This window comes from Lemur catta, chromosome 2 (assembly GCF_020740605.2).
Source record: "Lemur catta isolate mLemCat1 chromosome 2, mLemCat1.pri, whole genome shotgun sequence".
In the NCBI taxonomy this organism is placed as follows: domain Eukaryota; kingdom Metazoa; phylum Chordata; class Mammalia; order Primates; family Lemuridae; genus Lemur; species Lemur catta.
Genome location: NC_059129.1, coordinates 14,687,144 through 14,707,272, shown reverse-complemented (window position 1 = coordinate 14,707,272; position 20,129 = coordinate 14,687,144). Strand labels below are relative to the sequence as shown.

The 20,129-nt window shown below is 44.4% G+C and overlaps 1 protein-coding gene across 1 annotated transcript in view; it reads right to left on the bottom strand.

Moving 5' to 3' along the window:
• Window positions 1–363: 363 nt before the first annotated feature.
• Window positions 364–20,129, bottom strand: part of HS3ST2 (heparan sulfate-glucosamine 3-sulfotransferase 2) — a 77,017-nt gene continuing 57,251 nt past the window's right edge. Inside the window, exon 2 of the mRNA XM_045542779.1 lies at window positions 364–2,152. Coding sequence (XP_045398735.1) covers window positions 1,534–2,152 — 619 coding nt within the window. The 3' untranslated portion in view covers window positions 364–1,533. The remainder of the gene's footprint in view (window positions 2,153–20,129) is intronic.

The window sequence follows — 20,129 nt, the reverse complement described above, 5'->3', positions numbered from 1 at the left end:
TTCCATTAGCTGGAGATGTTGGGTCGGGGAAAGCCTTCCAGGCAAAGGAAATGGCATGAGCAAAGGCAAGTAGTTCTGTAAGGTCGGAGCAGAGAATGAGGGAGGAGGAGGAGATGAGTCAGAGCTGTAACCTGAGGACCTCTTAGGCGCCATGCTGGAGGATTTGGACCTTATCTGAGGTTGCGGAACACGTTCAAGGCAGGGCTGGGACCCAGAAGCCTGCAGGGTCAGGCAAATGGTGTAACTCAGCGAGGGGCCGGGTGGGGGTTGGAAAACTGGGGAGTGCAGGGCCCTGTCCAAAGATGCAGCCACCTGTTGCCATGCTGGGTGCAGGCTCAATGTAGCCACGTTTCCATTTTCTAAAAGATGACAAGCTGGAAATCCATATTTTTATATGAATGCTTCTAGTTTTCAACTGTGGGCAGTTATTTCAAAATATCATGCTGGCCAAGCAAAAAGTTATCTGATGTCCCATCAGCCCTTGGACCTTTCATTTGGCATGACTGATTTAGATCAGATTAGAAATTTAGGATTTCTAAGCAGAGTACTGACACAGACTTATGTTGGAGAAAGGATGTCCCCACAGATCTCACGTGGTCTTTCTGCCCCAGCCTCTGCCAAAAGGACCTCCTTCCCCACCTCCACCCCTTGCCCCTCCCCCCCACAGTCTCTGTCCTCTCCCTGCCCCTCCCCCACAGCACCAGCCACCTTCTCCACTGGGAGGAGCTGGATGAATGAGCCATGCTGCAGACCTGGCTTACAGAGAAAAGCCCGGCGTTAAGGACACGAGAGAGCCATATTTATTTCACATGGACAAGCATGATTCCGTCGCATGCTGAACACGAAAGCTCGTGTGAGCAAAGTACCCGTAACAGCAGAATTTATGTGCTTTTGTCCACAGGGAGCAGGGAGAGTCATGGAGTGGTTTTTAGAGACAGTAGCCTTCAGAACACAGGCTCTGAAGTCACCAGTGTATTTTCATCACCAAAGGGTCTGTCTCGCAGGAGTGGCCGGGGGGTGCTTCCAGCGTTGCAATCTTGTGATGAGTCGTCAAGTTCTGAGGAGGACAGAGGATGGTCCTCCATTCCACCACCCGGGGTGTCTCGGGGAGAGAATCTCAGAGGGAAGGTACATGCCACTTGGAATTAACAAGGCCACTCCTGGGCAGACAGTGACAGGGGCTGACTGCTGCGTCCATAGCAACAGAACCATCACCACTTTACAATATCTATCACCATGGGAAGATCCACTCTTCTGAAAGCAGTTCCCCAAGGCCCCTTATGGGCAGAAGGGATAATGACTGTGGAACTGACTGGATGTGCCAGAGGAGATCAACTTTGCCCCAACAGACTGGGGAGAGCTAGTGGCAGGGACCCCCTGGTCTCTTGGCCTTAGCTGGGCTTCCAGTTTCCAAGATGATGGACTCCGAGTTGGGAAAGAGGCTGGAGTCTCGGCTTGTTGGGGGAAGAGGATCAGAGGCTCCCAGAGCAAACCAAGGAAAAGACCACAGAAGAGCCCTTGCCTGTGGGTGGCTCACTCCCACCTGAAGTCCTGCCCAACGGTTTCATAAAATTTAATATTATATGGTCTATAAAACTCCCGGAGCTGGTCTATGACTTCAGGATCAATCTGTACATGAGTTCTCCCTTTGGATTTGCCCAGGCATCGAGGCAGGAGGCTCGACTGTGTTTTTTTCAAGCAAGGGAATCCTTTGGTCTTGTTGAAGTAGAAGTGCTTGTCCGTGATGAACCTCTTGATGCCCAGGAAGTCCTGGACGCGCCCCATCTCGCCCGCGGGGTCGGTGATGAGCCGCTCGCCGCTGACGAAGTGGATCTGGGCCAGCGGGAAGTACTGCAGCCAGCTCTCCAGGTGCAGCGCGTACATGCCGATGCGGATGGCGTTCCACGACACATCCACCAGGCCCAGGCTGCGGTTGCGGAAGGACAGGCCCTCGAAGGTGGGGATGTCGGGCTTCTTGGAGAGCGTCTGGGTGTAGTCGGAGATGGCGCGCGTCACGGGGTTGCGCACCACCACGATCAGCTTGGTGTCACGGGACATGTTGAAGATGCGGCGAGGGGCCTCCTGGGTGACGAAGTAGCTGGGCGTCTTCTCCAGCGTGATCTGGCTCTCCAGGGTCCTGGGCATCAGGCTCCTGGGGACAGAAGCAACACATCGTCAAACAGGGTTCCCCTGGGGGCCCGGGACTCAAGCACAGCACATCAGCGGGCTCCACCTGTGACCTGTTCAGTCCCTGTCCTCTCTGGTACATCTGAAACTCTCACCTGGTGAGAAATCCACTTTAACTCTTATTGATTTTTTTTTCCAATTTTTTTTTCCAATTTTTTTTTTGAGACAGAGTCTCACTCTGTTGCCCAGGCTAGAGTGCTGTGGCATCATCCTAGCTCACAGCAACCTCAAACTCCTGGGCTCAAGCAATCCTCCTGCCTCAGCCTCCCTAGTAGCTGGGACTACAGGCATGCGCCACCATGCCCGGCTATTTTCTATGTATATTTTTGGTTGTCCAGCTAATTTCTTTCTATTTTTAGTAGAGACGAGGTCTCGCTCTTGCTCAGGCTGGTCCAGAACTCCTGAGCTCAAACGATCCACCTGCCTCGGCCTCCCAGAGTGCTAGGATTACAGATGTGAGCCACCGCACCTGGCCTTTTTTCTAATTTTTAACAGGTTTGCTTTAAAACTGGAAACAACCTACATGTCCATTCATATGTGTTAAGTAAATTGTGGAATAGACAATTAATAGAGTTAGGCAGATCTATATGTGTTAGTATGCAATGATTGGGAACATATCGTGTTAAATGAAAAAAGGCAAGATACAGTGTGTATATGGTGGGAAGGGCACACAAGGCGCCAGTAAAAGCAGTTGCTTCTAGGGAGGGAACTTGAGGTGGGTGAGAAACTAGGAGATGAGAGATAAATGAGAATTACTTTTTATTGTGTAATCTTTTACACGGCTTGAAATTTTCAATGCATTTATTGCATATTCAAAACATACAAAGTAAGCCACTGAACATTGTTCTGGCAAAAGATATTTCTCCAATTATATTAAGAAAATCTTTTTTGGGGAGGTGAAAAAAACTTGTTTTGCAAGAATAGCAACTGTTTTAGATATGAGTTCTGATGTCTTCTCTTGCCAAAAAACATCTGAAATACATCCTTCGTGTAGGCTTGAAGAACAGAACTCCAGCCTGGTTGGGACCTCAGTGGGAAGCCAGGCAATGTAACCCTTCTCTCTCCCGTTTTTAAATTTCCTGGCTCTACTTGAGACTTTAAGGGGTGATGGAAGGAGGCTCTAACGTCTCCTTCCCGGGTACGTCTCTGGAATGAGTAGCTCAGAAATCTCACTCTAGGACTACGCAGGGGCTTGAATGGTGACCCTCCAAAGCACACGCCCGCCCAGGACCTTTGAATGTGACCTTATTTGGGAAAAGAGTCTTTGCAGATTTAATTAAATTAAGCCTAGACATGAAACCCTCCTAGATTAGAGTAAGCCTTAAGTCCAGTGATGAGTGTCCTTAGAAGAGAAGAGAAGGAAGAGGAGACACATAGGGGATGAGGAGACCTGAAGTCAAAGGCAGAGAGTGAAGTAAGGTATCTATAAGCTGTGGATACCAAGGAGTGTCCACATAGCAGCCTCCAAAAGCCAGGAGAGGGGCACAGACTAGATCCTTCCTCAGGGCCTCCAGAAGTGTGAAAGAATAAATTTCCGTTGTTTTAAGCCACCTAGTTTGCAGTCATTTGTTACAGCAGCCACAGTAAACTCAGATGACAACCTTGTTTCCTACCACCTTTACAATGGTCTCAAACTCATTACACCTATTTTCTTTTTTCTTTTTTTTTTTTTTTTTGAGACAGAGTCTCACTCTGTTGCCTGGGCTAGAGTGCCGTGGCGTCAGCCTAGCTCACAGCAACCTCAAACTCCTGAGCCCAAGCGATCCTACTGCCTCAGCATCCCTAGTAGCTGGGACTACAGGCATGCGCCACCATGGCTGGATAATTTATATATATATATTTTTTTTTAGTTGTCCAGCTAATTTCTTTCTGTTTTTTTAGTAGAGATAGAGTCTGGCTCTTGCTCAGGCTGGTCTTGAACTCCTGAGCTCAAACAATCCACCCGCCTCGGCCTCCCAGAGTGCTGGGATTACAGGCGTGAGCCACCACGCCCGGCCTACACCTATTTTCAAATTCAGCCAGGAGCCTCTCCATCTCACTTTCTTTCCCACTTTCCCTAGACCCAATGAACAATCATTTCAATAGCATCATCATCATTATAATTATCATTATTGCCATCAACTTCATCAGGCTAATTCCAGCCTTTCATCTTTTCTAATTCTGTCCCTGGGTTGTCAAACAGCAGTGGAGAAAATTGCTGGCCCTTAGAGTAAGTGGATCCTTTATATATTTATTAATTCCAGCTCTAGTTGAACCCTCTGTACTGCTCTGAAGTTTTATGTTTGTCTTTACAGGCTCTCCCTGTCATTCTTCATAGCAAATATTCCCAATTCTCACCATAAACTCCCAACTCTAATTTTTTCACCCACATGCAACTAGTCTCCCACAACACTAGAAAGGTATAAGTGGTCACCCTCCAACGCCTTCCTCTCTATTATCTTGAAATTGACCTTGATTTCCACCCATCCTGAGCCCCTCCTGCTAGCCTCGGAGAACAAGGTATGCAGGGGTCACCTGTCCACCATGCTCAGGTCCCTTCTCCTATTGCCTTCTCTGCAAACCCACCCATTAGCCCCTTGAGCCTTCAAATCTCCTGTGCTTCTAGGGCTGAGAAAACTGATACTTTGCTTTCAGGCACAAAGTCTTTATGGAACCTTGTGGGTTGAAAGTTTAAATAATACTTATTAGTATTGAGTAGACCAATATTTTTTTAAAAGATACCATTGTGAGTAAACAATCACAAAGGCACTTGAATAGAATTCTTTGGCTGGATTTTCTTAGAAATCTGGCTATGTCCTATTATGAACTTGGCACACATTGTAATTAGGTGTTTGCTCTTATGAAGAGTAGACGAAATTATACAAATGTAACAGGGCATTTAAACTCTGTTTAGAGACTTTCCAAACTCTGTAGGGCAACACAAAGAAGTGGACGTGACAAGCCGTTAAACAGATTTCTTTGCAATATCCTTCAATACAGTAAAGAGAGGAATGGAGGATGCAACATTTTCCAAGCTTATTGGACTATGGAGCTATGAACTTTTTCCAGGAGCACCAATTAACATCTCTCTCTGTTGCCAGTTTGGAAAATTCTCACCAGTTCCAGTGATCTCCAGAGCGTCATCACATCATCCCCTGTCTGTGCACGGAAGTGAAGATCCACCCTTCTAATTACTAATCGGCATCTCAGTTGCAAAACCAAATGACAAATACCAAGGAAGACATAAGAACCAGAAGGTAAACAAGATCACTGTAGCCAAGCCATGAATCAAAGGGCTCCTATGGACTTCAAATTTTCTCTGTTCCCCTAAAACATCTTTGCACTTTTACTTCTCCTTAGGTCATTGGAATAGAACACAAGAATCCTGTGCGATCATGACATGCAAGGGACTGTGTCTACACCTCCATGCTCTGTGCACAGGGTTGGTCAGGGGGTCCTTAGACTTTGCTTTGAGGCCCATCTTACTTCCTTATGTCACTGCCTAAATTTTGCTTACTTGTTTCCAGCTGCTAACAAACAGCTGGACTTTTCTTTTACCCTATAACCCTCTTAAGCTTCTGCATCCTTTTTTATGTAGCTCTGCAAAAATTAGTGAAAGAATAATCTAACACTCCTTGTTTGGACTTAACCTCCCATCTGTTATTTTAACTTGCTCGGCAACAATTTCCTGTACATCTGGTTAACAACCCCCTGGCATTTTTCTTTAAGGAACTATCACTCCTGCTTTGGACAGAATCTTAGTGGGCCAAGGGGTGGGTGCATGATCAAAGTTAGGCCACTAAGTACTGATTGTGTTATAAAGATTAAAAAATGGGTCATAAAGACTGAAAATGGAGCTCTTCCAACCAGACATAGGAAGCTGGAGGAGATTCCCCCATCAGTTTCTGTTACCAAATCCCACAGCTATCTGGTTCTTGCCCTTTTCTGAGACCGGTCCTTTCATTTTCCTCTGGATTCTGTGACTTACTCCACGTCCTTCCAGTAAATCATTACTAGTTTAAGTCAGTCAGAATTGCACTTGTAGATCCACCTGCTAGCACCCTCATCCCATCCTGTGGGAATTATTAGTTATGTGTCCATTTATATCAACAAATCAGCAACTTGGACATATTTCCTGTTCATTTCTGCCTTCTTAGCACAACACCTGGCACACTATAGGTGCTCAATAAATGGATCCATTTATGAAGTAGGTGCATATTGAGGAGTGGCCATTCTGTCCTCAGAAATGATCAGTGTTGATAAGCTCAGCCCTTCTTTAGCATTCTGGCCTCGGGCAGATAGTCCTGGAGGGAGCTTTTCTGTTGTTTGTAAGACCTCATCGTGCCCACGGGGGCTCTCGCTCTAGACTGAGGGGAGTCCAAGCTCTGGTTCAGCCAAGGCCTCCAAATACAGGAAGGTAAAATGAGATTTAAAGGAACACATTTCATGCCATGTCTGTTTTGCCATCTGCACACTGTCCCTAGCCCAAGGCTCTGCCGTGTGGCTGGGGGGTGGCGGGGAGGAGGTGGTGAAATCAAGTTGCATTCTGGGACCACCTGAGGGGTTTTTGGAGCTATGCAAATGCCTGGGTCCCACGCCAGACTAATTAAATCAGAAACTCTTGGCACTGGGCCCAGGTACCTGCAATTTGAAGGCTCCCCAGATGGTTCCAGTGGGCTACCAGTACTAAGAACCACTGCTGCAGACTGTGCCTTCCTTCAGCCACGTGTCCTGTAATATAGATGTTCATGAATATTAACTGGGTGCATCTCAGAGAAAAAGTCCCAGGCCCCTCCCCCATATGTTCTGATTTCAACGGGCTCGGAGTGCAGTCCACACACCTACATTTTAAATAAGCTGCCCTCATGATTCTTAGAATCAGGGAAGCTTGGGAAATACAACCTTAATATTAATAATAGGTACTCTCATAAGTACACGATCACACTCATTACTGTCTAATGTATCATAGGTATATTTGTTTGTTTACTGTCCCTGCCCACCCCCTGCCCCACCCCACTGTAGACCACAAATTCCCAAAGTGAGTGTTGTTATCTTGTTCACTGCTGCATTCTCTGAATCTAGAGGACGGCTGGCACTTAGTAGGGGTTCAGAAAATACTTGTCGAAGGGAAAAATATAAAGACAAGGCTGTCATCTGAGAATGAGGAGGCAGAATCATAGTGTTTATACTAGTGGAGAGGTGTCCCTCTGTCCCATGCCACAGAAGTCCATACTCTGTCACCCTAAGGGAAAAATCGTAGACTTCCTATAACCCCTCCTCGCTGCCCCCCCCCCAAAAGAAACAAGAACCGAAATGCTCTCTTACCATGCTGAGGCTCTCCTTAAATTAAATTTTTGGCCCACATTGAGCCACCCAGGGGAGCAGAGACAGCTCCCTGGGCTGTGCATGTGTCAGCACGTGGGAGCCGGCCTGATGTCGGGCTATCATCGGAAACTTCCAGAGCTGGCACACCGCTGATTATTACTGATAGGATTCTTCGGAAGATTTCATTTTCTGCTAAATTTGTACACCCTTTGTATGTGTTCTGGAAGGCCCCGGCTGCCTGGGGGGACCGTGGTGATTTATTAGCTCCTAACTGGGCAACCAGGCTCTTTGAAAATCATTGCAGTCTCCGGAGGCATAATTAGCAGTGGAAGAGGAGGGAAGAGGCCTGACTGCAAGAAACTGGTTCTTAAAACTAAACCTGCTAAACCCCACACGCCGAGCCGGGCGGCCAGCGCCGCACCTGTGGCCGTTCATCCTCGTCTGGTTGAGCGTTAAGTCCCCTCTCGTATCGTGGGACCACTTCCTTCTAAGTCCACAGCCCCAAATCCTTACCTTTATGTGACCCAAGAGCAAAACATTAAGTCCTGGCTTAAACACCAGCAACCATTCTTCAAGCTCACAGGATAAAGTCCTTACCGGGATTTCTGTGGCTCTTCCTGATCCTACCATGCATGGCCATTCCTGGGCGCTGGCCAGACTGGACGATTTAAAGTCCAGTCTGTACACCCCGCCAAAGGCTGTATTTTTCATGCTAAGGGACCTTCGACGTGTTGTGCCCTTTGCACGAAGCCCTCCTTAGCCTGCCTGGCAAAACCTCATCTCTCAGCTCATCGTCACCGTCACCATGAAGCCTTCCCTGACTGTGCCCTTAGCATTTCCCCCTGCACGGAAGAGTTGGGCATATTTTTTACCCTTGCGACTCCATGGTACCTACTATAGACATAAACCACTTTTGACACATTATCTGAGTCTGTCATCCCCCTAAAGGGTAAGGCCCCTGAAGGCAGGCATCATGACTGTCACATCTCTATTTTGACAATGCCTAGTCCTGTGCCTGTATACATTCATGTATTCATTCAAGAGGCAAACATTTATTGAGCACCTACTATATGCCAGGAATACAAAAGAAAGTGAAGTGCCGTTTCTTTCTTCAAGGAGTTAACAGTTTTGTGGACCAACAGGGGTTAGGGGTTACAGGGTCCCTTTTCCCCAGTGTGAGGGGCTACAGCTGAACTTGGCTTCCCACAGGGACTGGTAGCCTCCTCTTTCTGGGCCTGTGCAGCTGGCTTCAAGGTCTTCAAGGTCCCCAGGTGCTGGGCAGCTGGCTTTCCCACCTAACTCCTCTCAACAGCTGGCACATACATCCAATCAACCAGTTGTTTGATTATGCCCTGACGGACAAGGCTGCTCTCAACCCTGCCCTATAAGAATGGAAACTGATGGAGGTGTGGGGGCAAAGTCCCTCCCCTGGGGCATAGACCCAGTTGGTCCAGGCCCCGGCAGGCCCCTCAGGGTGAGGGTGAGAAGACAAGGTAACCCTGTCCTTCTGCCTGTTCTACTGTGACCCTTGGCTTGCAGGTGTCCCCAGTAAAGTCTGTTCTTTTACCCATCCCTTGTGCATTGTGGGATTTGTCCTAAGTATGACAGGTAGAGACTACGAAGTTGTCCTCCTTGCATGATACATCCATGTAGAAGACAGTGGGCCATTTTAGTGGCTGCGTATGAGTACAGGATTTGAAATCAAAGAGAGCTGGGTTTGAGTCTTGTCACTCGCTCACCATAAGAAAGGCGTGCCCAGCAGGTGTCAGTCATGCACATGGTCACTGATGCTTTGGACATCAACAAGATAAAAGCTAACATGTGTCGTTCAGTGACTGTGGGCCAGACGCTGTTCTAAGCTCTGTGCACGAATCATCTCACTCAATCTTCACAATAACCCTTCAAAGTAGACACTCCCATTATTCCAGTTTTTGAACGGAGGAAACTAGGACACAGAGAACTGAAGTAAATCACCAAAGCAACACAGTCAGTTAGCAGAATCTGGATTCAAGTGTGACTCTCTCACTAGGAGAAAACGTGAGAATATAAAAATGAGTCTTGGCACGAGGACAGCCTTTCTAGGCATGAGGCAAAAATCATAAAGGAAAAGATGGAAAAGTTAGACTATGTAAAAAATGTAAGTTTCTGGAATGGAAAAATACCATAAATAAAAGAAAAGAAAAATGACTCACAGAAAAAATATTTGCCGTATGTACACTACAGACACAAAGAACTGATTTCATATATTTTTCACATATATTTATATTTTATATATTTTTCCAGACTTTTTGCAAAATCAATAAGAAGAACCAACCAGTAGAAGAAAGGAACACAGGCATGAGAAAAGAGTTAATAGGAAAAGAGCTATGAATGGAAAGTAAACACACAAAAAAATACTCAATAACATAATTAAAGAAATGCAAATTAAACCCATGATGTGATAAGACTGTTCATCTATAATGTTGGAAATATATTTTTAAAAATTGTAATAGTAATTGTTGGCAAGAGCGTGAAAAACCAATACTCTTCTAATATTGGCAGGTATATAAATCGATGCAGTATTTAGGAGGGCAATTAAATTTATCTATCAAAACGTAAAATGCACATACCCTTTAACCCAGCAATTCCACTTCTGGAAATTTATTTGCCCAAGTGCCTAAAGACCCATATGCAAGGATATTCATTGTAGCATTTGTGGTAGACATTGGGGGGGGGGCGGTGTCCCCTAAAGATACCTACACAGGCTGCTCCTAGAGGGCAGCTGCCAACCAAGGAATACATCACCCAGCACACCTTACATCTAGGTGGGCGCATGGCTGACTCTTGACAGGGACAGTGAGTAGAAGTGCTGTGTACTACCTCTAGGTCAAGATGGTGACAAAGTAGGTATGTCCTCTTGGCTGTCTTTTCTGGTCCACTAGCTGAGTGCAGGGGACTCTGTGGCCCTAGGAAGGTCCAAAAAGTAGGAGTGGTAAGGAAGAATACTTACAACTAGGAAACAACCCCCTCTGACTTTTGTCCAAGCAAGAAATAAACTTTTTCTTGGGGTTCGTTACAGCAGCTAGTATTAACCTAACTACTGAAACACTGTATAAAAAAAAGACCAGAAACAACCCACATGTCCGTTATTAGTAGGAGACTAGTTAAATAAACCACAGTGAGGCCATACAATAGGTTATGATGTAGCCGTTAAGAAATGAGGTGGATTTATAAATATTGACACAGAAGAGAGTCCAAAATGGATTATTAAGTGAAAAAAGCAAGTTACAGAACAGTAAGTTTAATATGTCCCTATTTACATACAAAATATACACACGTATGCTAGTGTGTCGTCTATGCATAAACTTTTTCTGAAAACGATATACAATACGTTGTTAAGAGTGACTGTCGTCAGAGAATAACCTTGGGGGGATCTGGGATGGATTGCAGTGCAGAAGGAGAATTTATTTTCACTTTTAGCTTTCTGCACTCATTGGATTTTTTTTCCTCTGTCATAAACATGCATTCTTTGTTGTTTAAAAAAACTAGCTACTCAAAAGCTATTTTTTAAAAAGTCTCCATTGATAATATTTAGGAAGAGAGCGCCTCTGTCGTGGAGTGAGGGGAGGAAATGTGTCTGGAGTGGCTGAGGCGTGGGCGGGAAGCAAGGACATGGGAGGTGAGAATGTGCAGCTCTTTCCTCAAGAAGCTTGCCCGGAAAGGAGGAGGGACCGTGGGCGTTGAATGAATGTTTTTTGCTGCTGCATGTGCAAGCTGCCAGGCAACTGGACCTCAATTTCTCAGGCCTCCATCTGTGGCTGACTATGGATGGGGACACTGTCTGGTGGTAACTCCCCAAATATCTCTCCTTTTGCGGTCTGGGTTTAATTTCTTCTCCTACCCTCCCTTTTTCTTGCCGTGACTCCTTTAATCTACTGCCTCTCACACTTTAACGTGCATTTGAATCACCTGGAGTGGGAGGGTGTCTTGCTGAAGTGCAGATTCCGATTCAGCAGGTCTAGGGAGGGGGCCTGAGAGTCTGCGTTCTAGCAGGCTCTATGGTGAGGCCGACCTGCTGGTCCTTGGACCACACTTTGAGTAGCAAGGTCTTAAGGCAGCCCTGGGCAATCCTGGCACAAATTATGTATTCAAGGACTATTTGCAGCATTAAACGGAATAAGATAATGAGTGTTGGGCAAGCTATTGTGGATGATTTGCATTCAGAAAACCTGGGTTTGAGTCCCAGCTTTTCCATTTCCCGGCCATGTGACTTTCATATTCATTTGCTCACCTGCAACGTGTAGGTGATGATGATGCTGATGCCACCTGGCTATCGTGTGGACTCAGCTGGATAAACATGTGAGAGTCCCACATACACCACCAAGCACTGTCACCAGTCATCAAGGGGTTCTTTTATTTTTTTTTTGAGACAGAGTCTCGCTCTGTTGCCCGGGCTAGAGTGCCGTGGTGTCAGCCTAGCTCACAGCAACCTCAAACTCCTGGGCTCAAGTGATCCTCCTGCCTCAGCCTCCCTAGTAGCTGGGACTACAGGCATGTGCCATTATGCCCGGCTAATTTTTTCTATATATATTTTTAGCTGTCCACATAATTTCTTTCTATTTTTAGTAGAGACGGGATCTCGCTCTTGCTCAGGTTGCTCTCGAACTCCTGAGCTCAAACAATCTGCCCGCCTCAGCCTCCCAGAGTGCTAGGATTACAGGCGTGAGCCACCGCACCCGGCCTCTCATCAAGGGATTCTTCTTTCCCTACTTGATTCTCCCCCTTTAGTTTAAGTCTTTTTCATTTTCAAAATGCCAGTCATTTATCCCTTCACCCTCTCCTATGACAGTCCTGTGTATCTCCTCTTCTCCCCAGCCAGAGTTCCTGAAATAAAGCCCAGGAGGATCCACTTCCTTCCCTCGTGTTCCCTGTGTTTGTCACACTGGCTCCCACCCAGAACCTCTGAGCACAGCCCTGCACGTCAGCTCCTCCTTTGGCCCTGGCCTCGTCCCGCCTTCCTGTGGCAGCTGAGGCATCTTGTTGGCTCTCAGAACACACTCTCTTCATGTCCTTTTTATGCTCCAACTAGTCCTTCTCCACACATATTTCAGTTATTTTTCCTCAACTTACCACTTATCTTCTCACGTCCCAATGAATGGTCCCACCATCCACCAGTAGCCCCAGCAACACCCATGTGGAATCTATAACCAAATCCAATTGATAACTTCTTACTCTGTTTTGACATCTGTCCCAGCCAGTGTAGGACCCATGGCAGCTGTCCTCACTCAAGGGTAGAGCGGCAGGGAACAGCTCAGGCTCTACTTTCTAGCATCGATTCTGGGTCAGCTTGCTCTGGAGTGATGTTCCCCAGTGACACCAGCATCCAGAAAACAAGATGGTACGTGGGGCCAGTCATCATACCAAGTGGTGGCTGAGGGGATCTTTGTCCTCCTTTAGTCTCCATTAGTCAAATCACTGAACGCACACCACAAAACAGAATGCATAGCAACTCCAAGACAAGCCTTCTAACCCTCCTCCAGTGGGGCCACCCTCATCCCTTCCCCCATATAAATATGGAGCCACCACCTCCAGGCAGGATGACAGGTCATCCCTAAGGACATACAGGAGACCCTCAAAAAGGCCAGGGACCTGTACAAGAAGCTTCCTGAGCAACCCTGGGTGCTGGGGCCACCTGACTGCCCTTTCTTTACACCTGCACCCACAGGGGGAGAGGGTTACTGGAGAATTCCTGAAAATGGCAGGTTGGCTTCACTGCAGAGACCTGACTGCCAGCACAAAGGGGACTTTAGCATATAGTGAGCAAATCCGCCACGTGCCGATGGCCAACTGGCTCTCGCACTCTGCACAACTATTTCAGACCTTCCCCCTTCTCTGCAAAGGACCAAACCCTGCCCTTTCCTGCCAGTCTCAACAGATGAGCTCACATCACCATCCACAGAGAATATAGAAACCCTTGAGAACGCGACACCCTCAATCTCCTGCTACCCAGCACATGAAGTCTTCCACACTGACCGGCACCGGGACGGAGCTGGATTCCAGCCTCCCCGGCCTGAACACCTTCTCCTCTCCCGGTGTTCCCCGCCTGCGTGGTCCACAGAGCCCCCCCCCATCCGCCCCCCCCCCACCCCCCCCCATCCACTCTAAGGACCGGTCAGTCCCCGCCAGTTCTGAATGCTTCCCGGGCACCTGCAAACTCTCCAGCCAATGACTGCATGAGTCAGTGAGTTTATTTTACTTTTTAACGCCAAGCTTTACAACCTCGCGCTCCAGAGTCCCCAGGGTATTAACGGTTTTGCAGGGATGAGCTCCGCAAGCTTTGCCCCACGTCCTGCGGCACCACAGTGCCCCCTGGTGGGCGGTGCTCCACCTGCAGCTGTTGGAGCGAGCACCTGTTGCCTCCCTGAGATGAACCAGCGACAGGCGTCCTTTCCGTTCTGTCTCCTTAAAGTTGCAGTTGTATCGGAATATACTAAGCTCTACGGTTGCAAGAGGTTAGCAGGGGTTGGCTTTCTGATTATTCCGGAAATTCAGCGGCTTAAATATCCAGGCCTCAGATGTGCCCAAAGCCACATGTATGGTTGTTGGGTCACCAATACTTCTGACAGGTCCAAGCCCTGCCTAGACTGTACACGTTGGGATTCTTGTCTGGGCTTTGGTGTAAACGGTCCAGCTCTGCACTTCGGCTCTGCAGGGCATTCGTGAAACCCGGCAAGATGAACCAGCAGGCTCTCCCCCAGCCCCCAGATCTACCCCTTTCTGTCTCCAGGACTTCGCTGTTCTTTCTTGATCACTTTACCTTGGCTCTTCCTATGGCTCAGTCCTTCTCATACTCAGGTCTCAGTTCAAATGTTGCCACTTTCAAATGGCACTCTCTAAACCCCGTAGTTTATTTCTGTTATCGCTCTAAGCACGATCTGTAATTATCTTGCATGTCTGTTTATCTAGTGCCTCTCCTTCCCCCCAATTCATCTGAAAGCCCCATCAGGAAGGGCTGGTGTCTGCCTCGCTGGCTGTGGTATCCTCAGTCCTTGTCACAGAGCCATCCCATTATAGGCAAGCAAAAGAGAATGAATCATACCCACCAAATATTTTGCTTGTTGAATGAATAAGATGGGAAAGAACCGTCTAAACCAAGAAGACACAGACTCCTGGAGGAAACGCGGCAGCCTGAGAGCTTTAGAAAGAATTTCCCAAAGTGTGTTCACTTGTCATCTGTGGCGCCCACAGTGATTCAGGGATGAAATTTACATTTTTTACAGTTATGTGTTGATTTTAATATATTGTAGAAAATTGGAACTAGGACATTGCTTTTATTTAACAGATCTCATTGCTTAGGATGAAGCTTAAATACATAGTGGAGGTAGAAAATGTGAATTGATCTAAATTCACAAACATTAAGTAAATAATACTACAAATGGTACTTTGAGTATGGCAAAAAGGTCCCTTCAGTGACTAAAGTTTGGGAACCCCTGGCTCAAAGCAATATTGGTGCAGCCAAAGGGAATCCAAGCCAGAGTAAGGTGGACATATACTCACTCAGTAAACATTTATTAAGCACCTGCTCTTTGCTATCCATTTTACTAAGCACTGAGGTCGTGGCTATAATAGATGTGGTACTTGCCCTCATGCAGGAGATAATAGACAAATAAAAATATTTAATTACAACTTGTGATGAAGGAAAAGGAGGAGAAAAGTATAGTAAGGGAATTAAGTGGTCAGAGAAACCCCTAGGGACATTTGAGCAGAAGGACAAGAGGTGAGCACAGGCTCAGATGAAAAGACAATAGGACAAGAAAAAATAAAATATGGGTGAGGGAAGATAGTGCAGCAAAGAATCAAAAAACTGCATGCATGTGCCACACTGACAGCAGTAAAGAGTAGAATTAGTGACCTGGAACATAAAAATCAGAACAAACTTGAACCTGAGGTTGCAAGCTTTAACTGATGAGAGAGAAGTTTGCTTGGAAGACAGAGAGCACTTATAGGCAACATGCAGTTTGCTGATATTATTGAAAAAGAAACCTGAAACAAATTGGACAAAGCATAAGCAAAGATTTCATTAAAGAGATATTTCCAGAGATCTAAGATGGCTACATGGGTAGATTAAAAGACCTATATATCCACCATCCATCCATCTATCCACCCATTATCTATCTATATATAAATGCACCAGAGCAAACATTTTAAATTATAAGTTAAATGCAAAAGTTCTATAAATATTATAGGTGCCCAGGGCAGATAAAGCAAACAAAACATGTTTATTACACATTCAAGCCGAAGACGTTAGCACCATTAAATACTAGAAGAATACATTATCATCTACAGAGTTTCACAGGAAAAAAAGCTAGAAGAACATTAAATCTTGCTCTCCAAAAAGCCCCTTGAAAATAAAAACTGCCTGAGGGACAGTGTGGAAGAGGTTGAGAATGGGGAAGTTGTGCCTAAAAGGACAGTGATCCGGGTTAAACAAAGTGCTGAGCTCCGATAAGTAATAGTTTAGCTACTCAGAGGCTGAGGCAGGAGGATCACTTGAGCCCCGGAGTTTGAGTCCAGCCTGGGCAATATAGCGGGATCCCATCTCTAATATATATATATAAATTAATGATTTGATAAATCCAAAATCCCAGATTAAATTAACAAAGACTAAAAAGTTAGCAACAGAGAAGGAAAAGGAGGGAAAGGGCAGAGTAAAAGCCCACAAGACTCTTTGCCAAAAGATACCATCTACTCCTTTAGTCTATTAGAAAAACATAAAATGAAGTATTGACAAGAAGACATATACCTTCCAAAATACTGGAAAATAGAAAAGCAAAGAAAATGCCAGTCATATAACAAAACAGACAGGATAAAAAAAGCAAAAATTTTAGAGCAAGGTGACAGAAGTATAGAAGGCAGGTTGTATTAATATTAAAAATTACTGGAAATGGGTCAAACACCATAATTTTTTCAAAGGAAAACAAAAAAGAATTTCTCATTCTGAAATCAAACCTAGTCATATTTGTGTTCACAAGACCATCCCCGAACACAGGGACAGACGCATGTTCTATGAGGACGGACTGGTGAAGATACATCAGGAAAATGTCACTCTAAAGAAAGCTAAAACCAGGATGTCAATTCCAGGAAAAGTAGAATCCAAGGTGAAAGACATTACCCAAGACAAAGTGAATCATTTAATATGGAAAAAGGGCCCAACTCCTAGTTGGAACTTGTGTATAACACGGTGAATCAAACCCAGTGTTAACCTCCACTCCCTCTCCGGTTACCACTGCATTGATAACAAATGGATAGAAGGTATAAACTCAAAACATCAAAGAGAAACAGTGAAGAGTTGGTGGCAGGCAATAAATGTAGACATATTTTTGGAAGGAGGGAGGCTGATTTACGAGGGGCATTCGACTTAGGAGAGAGGAGAAGGCTGAAACTTGAGTGGCTGTGGAAGAGGGGGTGTCATTAAGGAGGGGAAAGTGAGTTCTTGCAAGAAAGCCCCCTAAAAGTTCAAGAGCCAGAAGCTTCAGGGACCCTGGTGGGGGTGAGAGGTCTGGGCAAAGGCATAAACTGATGTTCGAGGTCTCCAGAAGGAGGTGCTGCATCCACAGAGCCTCGCCCCAGCTCACAGCCAGGCCTCTGCTCTGCTCCTGCGAGGGCAGAAGGTGGATTATCCTCTGGAGCTACTGAACCAGGGACCCCAGACTCAGTGACACTGGAGACCGTGAGGAGTGGGGCGAGACACCGAGACAGAGCGCGGGCAGGCAGGTGCATCTGCTCCCGGCTGACACGTGGAGGGTCCCTCCCGAGAGAAACTCACCAGTCCCGATGGCGAGTCCTGTCTCCCAAAGGACAGTTTACCAAAACCAAAGCTGCCAAGTCCCATTGAGACCAACATCAGCCCATCTCATCCAGAGTCATAATTCAGTGCAGAAATAGGTCAAAAGAAAAAACTGTCATTTCAACAGATTCTGAAAAGGCACTTAGTACATTCAATATTTGTGACTAATTAAGAAAAATTAATAACTTTAAGAAAGCAGAAAAATTATAACTTTAAGAAAGAAATAACTTTAAGAAAGCCTCTTGAACATGAAACAAATTGTCCATCTAACCCCACAGGCACTAGCAAGTTGAAGGAAGAAATAATGTCAACAGCTAACATTTATTGAGAGCCTTGTGGCAGGCGTAGCTACATGGGCTTTCACATGTATCATCTCATTTAAACTTCACCACACTATTGCCTGGTAGGTATTACTATTAACCTTATTATTCGCTGAATGGCATTAGGCACAATGAAGGAAACTGCCCAAGGACTCAAGGCACTGAGTAGTGAAGCTGGGATATAAACACAACAGTTTTAACTCTAGTCCTGTCCTTACAACCTCCAGGTTATGAGCCTCATTAAAGTTAGGCAAGACAAAGATGCCTGCTAATGCAATTAATATTTAATATTGTTCTATAAATTAAAACTTTAATAACTGGGGAGATGAGAAATTGTAATGTTAGAAAGACCTCAATTCTTCTCAAATTAATCTAGAAATAAAGTGTAATTCCAATCCAAATCCCAAAAGGATTTAGAAAATTGAATTTGACATAATAATTATACAGTTTCTATTGGATCAGTAAATTAAGGGAAAGAGCTAATGTATTTTATTAGAAGGAAGAATGATGAAATTGTAATATCCTGTATTAATAATATATTATATATTATAAAGCCATAGTAATTAAAACAGTGTGGCTCTGGCTCAGGAATAGGCAAATAGATTAATAGAACAGAATACAAAATCAGAAATAAGCACGGTTATGTTAAAAAACACATGATAAAGGTGGTGTTTCAAATCAGTTGGGAAATAATGGATTATTGGGACTTTGTTGGAGCAGTTAGCCAATCATTTGGGAAAAAATAGAGTTCCATTTTCTCATTCACACCCTACCCCAATATTAATTCAAGGTGAATGAACTAATTCAATGTTAACAAGAAAGTAATGACGGAGAGTTAAAATATCAGTAAACGTGCCTGTATTCTTGAGAATTGGGGAGGCTTTCTAACCATGATATTATAGGAAGAAAGCAAAGGGAAAGGTTTTTGATGTGACCACATAAAAATTTTTTAAGTTCTGGAAGACAAAAAAAAAGTCACCATAAAGAGAAAGAAAACTCAAAAGACAAACTGTGTTTCAAATATAATGACAAGTACTTACTTTTAATACATAGAGTTTTTATAAATCAATATGGAAAACATCCCAATGGAAGACTGAGGGAAAGACATAACCCCCAAAAGAAGATATAAAATTGGAAAAATATTGAAATACATTAGATATCAAAGAAATACAAATTAAATCCTAGTAAGGTGGCATTTTGACCTACAACTTAAAAATTATTTAGTGTTGTCTATGAAACATTAGAAATATGCACCCATAAAGTCTAGGATTGTGAATAAGTTTAAATTTTATGGAAGGCAATTTCTAGAATTTATCCTGTCAAAATATTAAGATATTTGCAAAGAGATATATATTATAAGGATGCTCAACCCAGTATTATTTATTTAAAGTGGTGAAATTATAGAAACAACCTAAATGTACATAAGGCTAATATTGATTAAATGACAGCACATTCATTTAAGAAAATGTTATGCTGTGATTATAAATAACATTTTAGAAAATGTTTGAGACATTGGGAAAATGTTGGTGCTAAATTGGTTTGTAAAAAAATTTAGAAAATACTTTGTACACATAATTGATCTCTGTGTTTATGTACTTGGATATTAAAAGGAAGATGTAATTTTCTCTGTGTCCAGAAAAAAGGGAAAACATAATTTACCCATGATATTCCAGTTTCTGACATTCTCTACTTCTCCCAACTGTATAAAAATATACCACTTGCTGTTCTTGATAACTTTTCCTGAAAGATGCATAGAACAGCCTATGCTTTGATTTTCATACAAAACCCTTCACTACTTCACTCCCAATGCATTTATAAATTCCAAATAGGAAACCAGTACAGACCTATCATCCATTTCGGCCAAACAACTTCTAACAGCAACTTCAAAGAGAAAATAGGGTGTAGATACACAGAATATATTGGATGATACATAAGAACATGTGAGGGTGGGCCTCTGGCAAGGGAAACTGGAGGGCTGAGGGCTAGAAGAAAACTCATTTTTCATTGTGAGACATACTTCTTGAAAGAAGATAGAAACTTTGCAAAATATTCAAATTTATTAGATATCAAAGAAATATAAATTAAATCCATTGTAGTTTTAACATTAAATTTAATTTTAAAATTAATTCTTTGTCATTTTAATCCTTTGAAATACAAATTCTATCCTTTCTGTACCCTTTAAGTTTTTGGGTTAAGTGCATTTTTGTCAAATGAAGAGCGTAGGAAAAAAAAGTTTGCATTTCTGGTTTGCTACTTACTGCTATATAGCCTCAGGCAAGTCACTTGACCTCAGTCTGAGCCTCAGTTTCCCCATTAAAGGGGCTAAAATAAAACTCACTCTGCAGGATTGTGGAAAGGATTGGATGCATAGAAATCTCCCAGTATGTTCTGGCGCATAGTAGGTGCTTGTTAGCTGTAGTTATTATTATTAACCTTGTACCTACCTGAGGCAGTAGGGAGAACCGAAGCAGAATGTAATTATCTATGTTGGA